At 41.5% G+C, this 13342-nt stretch overlaps 1 protein-coding gene across 5 annotated transcripts in view; it reads left to right on the top strand.

Moving 5' to 3' along the window:
• SERAC1 (serine active site containing 1) overlaps window positions 1-13342 on the top strand; it is a 55707-nt gene that overhangs the window by 21265 nt on the left and 21100 nt on the right. For all 5 annotated transcript variants that reach the window (XM_043457032.1, XM_043457029.1, XM_043457031.1 and 2 more), the window contains 4 exons: window positions 403-492; window positions 1790-1921; window positions 6175-6296; window positions 7364-7492. In XM_043457032.1, the coding sequence (XP_043312967.1) occupies window positions 403-492; window positions 1790-1921; window positions 6175-6296; window positions 7364-7492 (473 nt within the window). The remainder of the gene's footprint in view (window positions 1-402; window positions 493-1789; window positions 1922-6174; window positions 6297-7363; window positions 7493-13342) is intronic.

Below are 13342 nucleotides of genomic sequence, written 5' to 3'. Positions count from 1 at the left end.
ATAGCATATAATTTACTTAGATAGTAAAGCTGAATCTCATTAGTCAGGTATCTCTAATTTTCACTCTGAGAGGGATATTTTTAAGTGACATTTTCTCAAATCTAGTTACTCCTGTGTGGTATGTGAGGATTTCTGTTAGCTTGAGTTAGTGTGTTTGCTTTTGTTTTGTTTTCACCTTTTCCCTGACTAGGAAAGCAGTTTGGGGGGTGCGGGGTGGGATTTGGAGTCTGTGTTCCCATAATGGTTTTAGTTGCTTTAATAGTGACAGTAAAAAGAGAAAGATGCTATTTTACATTTTCTTTTCAAAAAATTGGAACTTAATTTATACATTTTTCTTCGAAGTATTGGAGCCTAGCATTAAGAGTACCTATTTGGTTTTATTTACATCTGTAATCATTCTAGGAATCACCTACCAGGCAAGGAAAGAGCTTCACAAAGCAGTAAGGAAAGTATTGGCAACATCAGCCAGGATATTACGGGGTCCATTTGCTGGTAAGTTTCACATATTTAATTGAGAATCCTTATCAGTAATCTGAATGTCATTCAGTGATCAACCTGAGATTTTTTTTTTTTTTCCATTTCTTGTGCTAAGATTTATTATAGCTATGGAAAGTTGAATAACCTTGTTCTCTCGGGCTATACTTAATTTTAAGGACTTCATGCCTTGGAAAGATTTTTCCTTCTATCTTTATGGGTACATTATTTTTAGATAGTTGTAAATAAATATTGAGACTCTCTTCATGTTAGATAGTTGTAAATAAATATTGAGACTCTCTTGATGAATATTTCAAAATTATTTGTTAGAAAATCATTCCCATGCTTTCTCATAAATGCATCAAAAATATAGATTTCACAATTGGGCAAATCTACATTGTGGAGCTAGCTATAAAAGGGCTGACCTGATCTCTTTAAAAAGTTGGCATCTTGAAAAAGAAAAACTGGGAAAACTTTCTAGAATTAAGATACTAAAGAGACCTAACCAAATCCTGTTTGTTTGTTTGTTTGTTTTTTTAAACAGCTCTAAAGATATTTTGAGAAAAGTTGGAGGAATTTGAGTGTGTAGTTAGACTGATTTTTAGATGATCTGGAAGATTTTTGTTAGTATTCTTAGATGTTATAATGGCATTGTGATTGTATAGGAGAATGTAGGCTTATTCTTAGGAGATGCATTTAGAATTATGAAACAGTAAAATATCATTACTTCTGCAACTTTCTTTCATACAGTTTAGAAAAGAAGTACAAAAAAAAAAGTACATACACATCCAGGGGAATTCTCTGGCGGCCCAGTGTTTAGAACTATATGCTTTCTCTGTCAAGGGCCTGGGTTTATTAATCCCTGGTCAGGGAACTAAGATCCCACAAGCTGCTCAGCACAGCCAAAAAAGTAAAATAAAATACACACACCATGCAGATTAAACAGCTATGACAAAATAAGAACATTTGTTAAATCTAGCTGTGGTAAACATGTGGCTGTTAATGTATTATTATTTTAATCTATCTCATACTTGATATTTCTCATAATAAAAAATTTCTTTAGGGAAAAGGAGCCAAAAAGAAACAAAGATCTCATTGTGAAAGCCAACATAATATATAAAACAAAAGCACATACATATTATACGTAACATCATAATATGACAGAACTGAGAACAAGCCTGTCAGTCATTATCAACACCTGGAGATGGATTTAACTTCCGTATTGTAGATTTCAGATACTTAACAAATTACTGTCTTACATGTGAGGATGAAAATGTTTTAACAGTTCACATTGTCTTTTTTTGTTATCTCGAAGACACTTTTAGTACAGTCGATATAGAAGATCACGACTGCGCTGTGTGGCTGCTGCTGAGGAAGAGCCGGTCTGATGACAGGGCAGCCCGTCTGCAGGCCGTCCAGGAGATGTCGGAGGCCCATCACTGGCACGGTAAGGAGACGTCTGCGCATGCCGCACACATCGGCCAGCTCCTGATCTCTGATGTGAAATGAAGGGCCAGAGACATCAAAGAAGGAGAATAATTCAGGAAATATTAACATGTGTAAACAATATTTTCAAAAACTTTAAAAGAAACTCCAGTTATAAAGTACAAAACCTGCTGGCCTGGTAGCCATGGGGTGTTTGGTAAGAACCCCTGAAAACGGAGGTAGATATATTTGTATAAACTTTCTACCAGAATGAACTTTTTATACTTGACGGGAGAAACTCTTGATTCTGATAGGTATAGCTTAATGTGTTGGCATGTTTTTTCGTTCCTATTTAATGAGATATATTTTAGTTGCTGGCTGCACCAAAGTTACATGTGATTTCAGTTTGACAGTCTCTGTGGCTTTAATATAATAATTAGTCAAATGTACCTAATGGCTTGTGTATATTTGTTTTTTAAGGAAGGTTTTTAATATTTAATTATATTTAAAATTGCAAGTTCTGCAGTAAAACTACATGAGCAAGAGCTCATATCTGCTCTGAATATAGTACAGGGATTAAAGTACACGTTGTTAGTAGAGTCCTCTTATAAAAAGAGGAGCCTTCCCTGGTGGCTCAGAGAGTACAGAATCTGCCTGCAATGCAGGAAACCTGGGCTTGATCCCTGGTTCGGGAAGATCCCCTGGAGGAGGAAATGGCAACCCACTCTAGTATTCTTGTCTGGAGTATTCCATGGACAGAGAAGCCTGGCGGACTACAGTCTATGAGGCCACAAAGAGTTGAATACAACTGAGTGACTAACACTTTCACTTTCACAAACATGTGAAAAAAAATAATGTTCTCAAAGAAAAGTTTAGTTTCAGGATAAGATCTCTGTCTCCATACAAGTTAGTTAGTCAGTTTGACTGATTGGTGACTATAGTAATTTATACTGTAAAAATAAGCTTACTTAATCTGAGTGGTCATCTGAATTAAATTCACCCATTCCAGTCCATTTTAGCTCACTGATTCCTAAAATGTTGATGTTCACTCTTGCCATCTCCTGTTTGACCACTTCTAATTTACCTTGATTCATGGACCTAACATTCCAGGTTCCTATGCAATATTGCTCTTTACAGCATTGGACTTCACTTCCATCACCAGTCACATTCCCAACTGGGTGTTGTTTTCTCTTCGGCTCTGTCTCTTCATTCTCTCCGGAGTTATTTCTCCACTCTTCTCCAGTAGCATACTGGATACCTACCAACTGACCTGTGGAGTTCATCTTTCAGTGTCATATCTTTTCACCTTTTCATACTGTTCATGGGGTTTCTCAAGGCAAGAATACTGAAGTGATTTGCCATTCCCTTCTCCAGTGGACCACGTTTTGTCACTCTCCACCATGACCCGTCCGTCTCGGGTGGCCGTGGTTTCATGGCTCATAGTTTCATTGAGTTAGACAAGGCTGTGGGCCATGTGATCAGTTTGATTAGTTTTCTGTGATTGTGGTTTTCATTCTGTCTGCCCTTTGACAGATAAGAGGCTTATGGAAGCTTCCTGATGGGAGAGACTGACTGAGGGGGAAACTGGGTCTTATCCTGATGGGCCAGGCCATGCTCAGTAAATCTTTAATCCAATTTTCTGTTGATTGATGGGCTGGGCTGTGTTCCGTCCCTATAGTTTGACCTGAGACCAAACTATGGTAATTAAAATATACACCATGGAATTTTACTCAGCCGTCAAAAAGAATTCATTTGAACCAGTCCTAATGAGATGGATGAAACTGGAGCCCCTTATACAGAGTGAAGTAAGCCAGAAAGATAAAGAACATTACAGCATACTAACACATATATATGGAATTTAGAAAGATGGTAACGATAACCCTATATGCAAAACAGAAAAAGAGACACAGAAATACAGAACAGACTTTTGAACTCTGTGGGAGAAGGTGAGGGTGGGATGTTTCAAAAGAACAGCATGTATACTATCTATGGTGAAACAGATCACCAGCCCAGGTGGGATGCATGAGACAAGTGCTCCGGCCTGGTGCACTGGGAAGACCCAGAGGAATCGGGTGGAGAGGGAGATGGGAGGGGGGATCGGGATGGGGAATAAGTGTAAATCTATGGCTGATTCATATCAATGTATGACAAAACCCACTGAAATGTTGTGAAGTAATTAGCCTCCAACTAATAAAAAAATAAAAAAAAAAAAAAAAAAAAAAGACACTTGCTCCTTGGAAGAAAAGCTATGACCAGGCTAGACAGCATATTAAAAAGCAGAGACATTACTTTGTCAACAAAGGTCCATCTAGTCAAAGCTGTGGTTTTTCCAGTAGTCATGTATGGATGTGAGAGTTGGACTATAAAGAAAGCTGAGTGCCAAAGAATTGATGCTTTTGAAATGTGGTGTTGGAGAAGACTCTTGATTGAGAGTCCCTTGGACTGCAAGGAGATCCAACCAGTCCATCCTAGAGGAGATCAGTCCTGAATATTCATTAGAAAGACTGATGCTGAAGCTCCAGTACTTTGGCCACCTGATGCGAAGAACTGACTCATTTGAAAAGACCCTGATGCTGGGAAAGAATGAAGGCAGGAGGAGAAGGGGACGACAGAGGATGAGATGGTTGGATGGCATCACCGACTTGATGGACATGAGTTTGAGCAAGCTCCGGGAGTTGGTGATAGACAGGGAAGCCTGGCATGCTGCAGTCCATGGGGTCGCAAAGAGTCGGACACAACTGAGTGACTGAACTGAACTAGTTCAGTGGAGAATGTGAGTGGAGGTTTAGAATAAAAATCTGTTTCAAAATCTGCCTTCCAGGACTCCATTCAGATTTCTGCTCTATCAGAAACATCAAAGTTGGAGCCCTGGCATGTAGATTTTGAAAAAGTTCCACACTTGATTCTGACACCCAGGTTACATAGGGCTATTATTAAAAATAATGTCTCCTCCAGTGGTTGCAGGTTTTTTTTTCTTTTTGACACATGTCTTATTCCATTTGGGATGCTGTAGCAAAATGCTGTAGACTAGGTAGCTTAATTTGGGCTTCCCTGGTGGCTCAGATGGTAAAGAATATGCCTGCAATATGGGAGACCTGGGTTCCTGGTCTGGGCTGGGAAGATCCCCTGGAGAAGGGAATGGCTACCCACTCCAGTATTCTGGCCTGGAGAATTCCATGGACTATATAGTCCATGGGGTTGCAAAGAATCAGATACGACTGAGCGACTTTCACTTTTCAGGTAGCTTATAAACAACAGGAATTTATTTCTCACAGTCTTCTGGAGGCCGAGAAATACAGGATCAGGGCAGCAGACGTGGCACCCTGGTGTCCAGTAAGGACAGAGGGAGCTCTCTGGGGTCCCTTTAACAGGAGCACTAATCCCAGTCATGAGCGCTCCAAAACACCTCGCAAATGCCCTACCTCCAAATCCCATGACATTAGGGATTAGGTTCCAACACATGAATTTAGGAGGGACACAAACATTCACTCTATAGCAATACATAAGGAATGGAACAGTGAAATCGTCAAGGCTAAACCAAAGTACTGCTATGTAGGACCTCTAATTATTCATTGGCATCATGGAATGCCAAAGCACCGTGGCAGTACCAGGGGATGATGGATCTAAATGCAATCTCAGGTTTTTGTTGATGTTGTTCAGTTGCTAAGTCACATGTGACTCTTTGCTACACTGGACTATAGCATGCCAGGCTCCTCTGTCCTTCACTGTCTCTTGGAGTTTGCTCAAACTCATGTTCATTAAATCAGTGATGCTATATAACCATCTCATCCTCTGCCACCCCCTTCTTTTGTCTTTAGTCTTTCCTAGCATCATGGTCTTTTCCAATGAGTTGGCTCTTTACATCAGGTGGCCAAAGTATTACAGCTTCAACATCAGTCCTTCTAATGAATATTTAGGATTGAGTTCCTTTAGGGTTGACTGGTTTGATCTCCTTGCAGGGTTTTGAGTAGTGATCAAAATAGCTTTTGAATGCTGGAATTTCTTTTTTAAAGGAGAAGAAATTAAATTGGTTATGATCTATCAGGTTTCACATTTGAGGTTTATTTTTTCAAAAAGGTTAGTTAGACTGTGATATGTCTAGATATGTGTTGAGAATTAGATCAGTCATGGAAATGTTGGATATTTAGCTTATTGGTATTGTAAATGCAGCAAAATTTTGAATTACAAACTTACAGTTTAAAAATTATGTTCTTCATTTAATCTTTGAAACAACCATATTCTAAGTTGGGTGCTAACAGCATACTTCTGCAATAGATTACCAGTACAGGATAATTGCTCAAGCCTGTGATATGAGAACTCTTACTGGTTTGGCACGAAGCAAAGAGAGTGATCTTCGGTTTTTTCTCCGCCCTCCTCCTCTGCCGTCTTTAAAAGAAGTAAGTAAAAATAATCTACTGAGTGAAAAAAAGTTTAATATATCATCTTCACTTTGGGTGCAAAATAACCATTCAAAAAACAATTTTTTGGCTGCTTCTCACAGCAGGTTAGTTAGGGTGTAAACCTGAAATTGTAGGTTCCATTCCAAGGTTTCTTGATTCCTCAGGAGATGCTAGTTCTCCTAAATTATTTTCCTCTTTGTGGAGTTGGGAGTCTCTTTATACCAGAGGGTGGCTTCTTAGCATATCAGCATCCATCAGTTTGTCCTTTGTACTAAGATTGCTACAGATCAGTTTTTCTCAGTCTCAACACTACTGACATTTTGGGTCAAATAATTCTTTGTTGTTGGAAGCTGTTCTGTACACGGTGGCAGCTACTCCCTGGATGACAGTAGCACCCCCCAGTTGTAACAACCAAAAATGTCTCCAGATATTCCTAAATATTTCCTAGGGTGCAAAACAGCCCCTGGAGAACCACTGCATTTAGATACTAACGTATTACCATGTTTTTGCTCAGTCGCCAAGTCGTGTCCAACTCTCTGAGACCCCATGGACTGCAGCACTCCAGGCCTCCTTGTATTATTATACATGGATATTAATTGTTAACCACTAATAAATATATTACAGCATGTTTCTTAAGTGCTTTTCCTAGGCTTTCCTAGAAAATGAAATCTGAAAACTTTGCCATGAGTTTTTGAAAAACAGAAAAAAACTATACTAGATATAAATTATTAGTGAAAATCAGAACAATAGGAACAAGTTGTGGATATTAAAAAGCCAGCTTTAATTAGAGAGAATGTAATAATTCATTTGAGTCAAGATGTGAAGTGGCCCATGAGCTGAAATCTTGAGCGATAAATTACAATAGGTCTTTCCGGCTGAGGTAGCAGACTTGAAAGTGTGGAATTCAGAATTAAACGATTGTTTTACCAGGGTGGGTGACCAGGTTCAAGACTAAAAGCAATGATTTACCTCTCCTGTTTTGTTTTGGCTTAGTTTCTTTGGGTGCTTTTCATTATACTCAATTGTTGAGTTTAATTATGAAGAATTTTTTCCCTTTATTTCAGGATTCTTCCACTGAAGAAGAGCTCAGACACTTGCTGGCTTCTTTACCTCAAACAGACCTGGACGAGTGTATCCAGTGTTTTACAGCTTTGGCTCTGAGTGAGAGCAGTCAGAGTCTTGCTGCTCAGAAGGTTAGCTCATTCATTCAGTCAGTAAATATCTTTGAGTGCCCACTTTCCTAAAATGTTGGCCAGGGGCCAGCATTTAGAGCTTTAGGGCAGTCATTCATCCAGGAACTGAATAAACTTACTGCTGATTCCTGGTTGTCTGCCACATACTGGGCTAGGTGTTTGGGCTAATGGGGAGACAGGTAATAAAGTTACAGAGAGTGTAAGAGAGATAGAGAGTGTGTGAGAGAGATCCAGGAGCCCATCACTCTTTGTAAGAGGCCATGTTCAGAAAGCTCTATAGGACATCCTCTGAAGTTGAATCTTGAAGAATGAATAGGTAGTAACTGACAAGGCTATTAAATATTACCTCTATGGTAATGCCTGGATTCAACTTCTCTAACCTGTGTTCTCACCTAAGCTCTAGGTTTAGATATTGCAGCCTCCTTCTTGATGTCTCTACATGGATGTTTAACAGGCATCCCAACTATACGTGCCGAACTCTCCCTCCCTCCGCAAAGCTCTTCCTCCCTTAGTCTCTTTCATTTCAGTAGAGGGCAGAGCATCCATGTAGTTGCTTAAGCTAAAGCCTAGGAATTCTTGATTCTTTTCTTCCATGTTCACCTGATCAGCGGTTACTGTAAGATGTTCCTTCACATATGACTTGAATTCACTTGTCTCACCATCTTCACTGTAGCCACTTACTCCTGGCCACTGGAATCTCTTTCTCATAGTGTCCCGTTCCTTCATCCTGGCTTCTGTTCTTCCCTTCATTTAAAAATAACTTTAATGTCTCTTTCAAAGTCTTTTTATTACTTCAGTTTATTGGGGTGTTTATTCCTATTTGTGGAGCCTCCCCCTTATGTTATATTGTGGATTAACACGCATTAATCGTTTTTACTGTGAGCTTATCTTTAGCTAGACTGATTGTTTTCTGTGGGAGTCCCAAGCACCTCAGATCCTAAATTTATTGCTACGGAGAAGTTTTTATGTTTGCTTCTTTTGGATACCCCAAGGGTTCACTATAATGGGACTAATTTTTTTTAATATATTAATTCCTTAGTTTGGAATTTCTAGAGCACATTTTTAGTGTGAATTCAGATACATCTTTGGATGATATAGTCTTCGGATTGTGATTTCCCACTCAAAGCCCCAGCAGAGACAGGCTTCTTGCTCATGGGCTGGTGAGCAGAGTTTTTCTAGACTCTCTTACAGATGAGGAGGCAATCTTTGCAGGGTTCTCCGTTTAAGTAGAGATCTTGGATCTAGCTCCCAGAGAATGTGAGACTCAAACCACATCTTCTGTGATGATGTGAACCCTGAACAGTGTTACTATCCCATCCTCAGGGGCCTGCAGGCATTTTACCTCATCACTGGTGTGCTGACCACTTCTGCTAAATGTTTTCAGTTCTAGCACCCAGGGGTTTCGCTTTATTTCTTTTTTATTTTCTTTAGAGCTTGACTTTGTTTCAAAATAGCTTTTGCTGTATTTTATTAAGCATGTTTGTCATGGGAGGGGCTCACTATGTCAACTAAAGAAAAACACACAACCTAAAGTTGCAAGTTAAGTTTTATTTGGGGACCTTACTGAGGATTGTAGCTAAGGTATCTCCAAGGAACTGCTCCAAAGAGGTGAGGGAGCAGCCAGGATATATGAGTTTTTTGTTGGGAAAAATACCCTGTGGTTGAACATCAAAGATTATTGCTAATCACACACACGCAAAAACACATCTTGAGTTAATGATTTTAGTGCTTTTCTGTGTATGGGAAGATGCAAGAATCTGGGTTCATTGAAATTATTCATTAGATATGCATCTTCATCACCTCAGGCCAGTATCCTGAGCGCAGAATTTTCTCTGCATTGAGTTTCTCCTCCATCCTGAATTCCCCTCAGGGCGCACAGTGGGTAGAGCGTGCTGCAGTGGCTGATGGCTTGATGGTGGGTACCATTTTTTGTTTAGTGTAATGGCAGGTTACATTCTTTTTCCACACCTGGGAGCCAAGTTCACCATCTTGCTGTCTCTGGAAAGCTTCCTTATCATGTCTCCATCACCTCTATGAGCTGTAGACACTGCTTCAACCTCCAGCTTCTGTCTCCAGTTCTATGTCCTCAGCAGCTGCAGTGATTTAAAACAACAACAACAACAACACAAGTTCGATCAGGTCGCACTCCTGCTTGGAGCCCTCCAAATGGCTCCCTGTTGCACATTAAACCTGAGCCCCTCACTGCGATCCAGGCACGGACTGGCCTGGATGTGTGTACCGGTACCTGTGTACCGGTGTGGCTGCCCCTAGGAGTGGTGAGGAGATTGGCAGGAAGGCGCCACTGGGCACAGATGTAGAGTAAAGTTTGTCTGGTGGTGAAGAGTCTGAAAACTGAAGGAGACCACACTTAGGTGAGGAGGGCGGTGTTTGCACCATGGTCAGAGCTCTCAGAGTGCTCCCCGGGGAAGCTCCACTTCTTGGGAGTAAGGCTACCTTCAGACGAGACAAGCCATCCCTTCCGATGGAGGTGTCTCTGTTATCTCCCCACAACCCTTACTCCTGCTGTTCTCACCACGGCCTGTTGACCAGATGTAAACACCTGGCATAAAACCACCCAATACATAGCAGAGGGCTTCCTAGTGAATCACAGCAGCCTCCTCAACAGACTCCCGCTCCGCCCTGCCCAGGGTGGTCACTGGCTTCCACTGTTCCTCTGCTATCATCTCAGCAAGACTTCTGTCTTCATAAAATAACTCGTTACAACAGAAGAGACCCGAAGACCTAGAGAACGAACTTAACAGTTGTCATGGGGAAGGGACAGTTAGGGAGTCTGAGATGGTCGTGTACACACTGCTGTGTTTAAAATGGTCACCAACAAGAACCTACTGTACCACACAGGGAGCTCAGCTCTGTCACGTGGCAGTGTGGATGGGAGGTTGGGGGAGAGTGGATACAGGTGTGTGTATGGCCGAGTCCCTTCACTGTTCACCTGAAACTATCCCAATATTGTTTGTTGATCAGTTACACCCCAATACAAAATAAAAAGTTAAAAAGAATAGCTTTTACATCTCTAAGAGAAATCCAAACAAAGTATAGTCATGTTACTATAATAACTACATAGTCGACTCAGTGAAGAGAAAGCATTTTATCAGTGAAACAAATGCATTTGGTTTGCATTTGTTTTGCAATAAAAATGCAATTAAAACGTTATCAGTAAAACAAATCATAGTATTCTGTATTGTTTTACCAATTGAACTGCCAGCTAAAAATTTGCACTTGCCATCTGCCTCCACAAGGATTAAGTCACTGACCACTGTAGCCATTGTCAACATACCCCGAAGGGAGTTCAGGGTGGAGATCAGGAATGAGGTCCTCTGTGCTCTGGGAAAAGCCAGCAGAACAGGCCTTCAGATAGATATTTTTAGGAAAAGATTTTATGAGCCCAAGTTCTTGCATCTCCTCTGATCTAGAAAAGCACTGAAGTCATTAATGGTGTCATGCGCTCCTCACTTTGGCTTCTGCCATTGTGTGTGCTTGACTGTATACCCCCCTGTTATTAAAGCCATATGAAATACTGGCCTTCCTCTCTGCCTCTTTGGAGCAGTTCCTCAGAACTGTCTGAGACGCTGTCTTTTCAGGCTACAGTCCTCATTTTTCCCCAAATAAAGCTTCACTCAAAACTCTCACATTATTCATTTTTTTTCAGACAGTCGAATGTCTTTCCCTCATTTCCGTTTTTATGAGAAATTAGGGACATACCAGTAGCTATGACTTCTCTAGCCTACGTTTTACAATTTCTCCTTTGGGCCGTGTCTTGGAATCGCTCCAGTGAAGTGTAATCATTGTCTTCCTTTCGATGCTCAGAGCGTCACTGCCTGGCCACGGGAGCCTGTTCCTCGTCAACCTTTTTAATTCCATCTCCAAGGTGGCTGTGAGAGCACCTTTGTTTTCTGATGGTGAGAGGTCCCTGGCTCTTCTCGATTATTCCTGCCCCCCGCAGGGCATCCCACGGCCTCCATCTCCCAGGACTTCTCTCTCAACCTCTGTCCTCACTCCCCTGCAGGGCTCCTGCTACCTGGCCTGGAGTTGCTCAGTTTTCAGCACCAAAGATTCTCTTCTGCTCATGACTATTCAGTTAACATCCCTCTGCCTCCTCTAGTGTTCTGTCACCTCTACAGTGTCTGCTCACTTCGCTAAGTGCAGAGAGTGCGCGGTGTAACACACTGTACCACTTCTTCGCTACCTGGACGTCGTGGCCTCAGCCAGCAGTTTAAAGGAGTAGCCTATCTTTAGTTATTTTCATATTGAAATCAGTAATTTTAGTTCTGAGATCCCATCTCATCAGACCAGTAAGCAGCTCCATTTCAGTTACTCCTACTCCCCTGTTTAGTCAGGCTCTGGTTTTTTTTGTTTTTTTTTTTTTAATTTATTTATTTATTTTTTCAGTGGGTTTTGTCATACATTGACATGGATCAGCAATAGATTTACACATATTCCCCATCCCGATTCCCCCTCCCCCCGACTCTGGTTTCTTTTGTAAGGTGGGGGAAGTTGGGGGAAGGAGTGGGAGGTGCGCCCGTCTGGTTTTTAGTGATCTGACCAGTTAATGACAGACGTGTCCCGTGACAGTCCCCTAGTCCCCATCAGGTGGGGCGGTGCGACTTCGCTACAGCACTGCTCGCGTGCATAAGTCCCTCTGGGCTTTAGCAGACAGCCTGCAGTTATGATTCGGTTCAGAGCACGGCTTCTTAACCTCTGCACACCATGGACCCCTCTGGTAATTTGTTAAAGCCTATGAACTCATTTCTAGATGCTTAAAATACATAGGATTACATGGGAGACCGATTATATGGAAATACTGTTATCAAATTTACAAATTTATAAAATGTGTACTTTAATTTCAAACTTAAAGAATTGCAACAATAATATATTTCAGTAGACTTGTCAGTTATTCCTATTTTATCCCATTTGTTTTATCATTCCCCATTTACTTTCCATATATATATGTGAGTGTGTATATGTATGTATTTTCTTTAGTTTTGCTTGCACTGGGTCTTCGTCGCTGCACAGGCTTTCTCTAGTTGTGGTGAGCAGGGGCTCCTCTGTAGTTGCAATGCTCGGGCTTCTCATTGCAGTGGCTTCTCTTGATACAGGGCACAGGCTCTTGGCGCACAGGCTTCAGTAGTTGCCACACGCAAGCTCAGTAGTTGTGGTCCATGGGTCCAGTTGCTCTGAGGCATGTGGAATCTTCCTGGGCCAGGGGTTGAACCCATGTACCATGCACTGGCCGGTGAATTCTTATCCGCTGTACCACCAGGGAAGCCCTATAGGTATATTTTTTCTATGTCTGTTTTTACGCACATTTACAGTTTTCCACCCTGTGCCATTCGAGAGTTAGATGCAGGGTCAGTCAGTTCTGGGTCACCAGGGTAAGAATGTGCAGTTGGCATTCAAAGGAACCATGAGCATGATGCTTTTTTCAGGTAGCTGCAGCAAGTGACATGTGGTGGAGAATTAGACGCACCTTCTATTGTTTGCAGGGCTTCCCTGGTGGCTCAGACGGTAAAGCGTCTGCCGCAGTGCGGGAGACCCAGGTTCGATCACTGGGTTGGGAAGATCCCCTGGAGAAGGAAATGGCCCACTCCAGTACTCTTGCCTGGAAAATTCCATGGATGGAGGAGCCTGGTAGGCTACAGTCCATGGGGTCACAAAGAGTTGGACATGACTGAGCAACTTCACTTTCTTTTCTTTCTTTTCTGTTGTTGGCAGAGGCACACAGACTCCTGCTGTTCCTGTGGCTTTTTGTCTTTGTAATTGAATACAATGAAAAGTTTCACTTAAGGGTTAGGAAAGTAAAGATAGAATTTTTTCCGCATCCAAGCTTGCATC

This window comes from Cervus canadensis, chromosome 33 (genome assembly GCF_019320065.1).
Source record: "Cervus canadensis isolate Bull #8, Minnesota chromosome 33, ASM1932006v1, whole genome shotgun sequence".
In the NCBI taxonomy this organism is placed as follows: Eukaryota; Metazoa; Chordata; class Mammalia; order Artiodactyla; family Cervidae; genus Cervus; species Cervus canadensis.
This window is presented reverse-complemented; position numbering and strand designations above follow the sequence as displayed.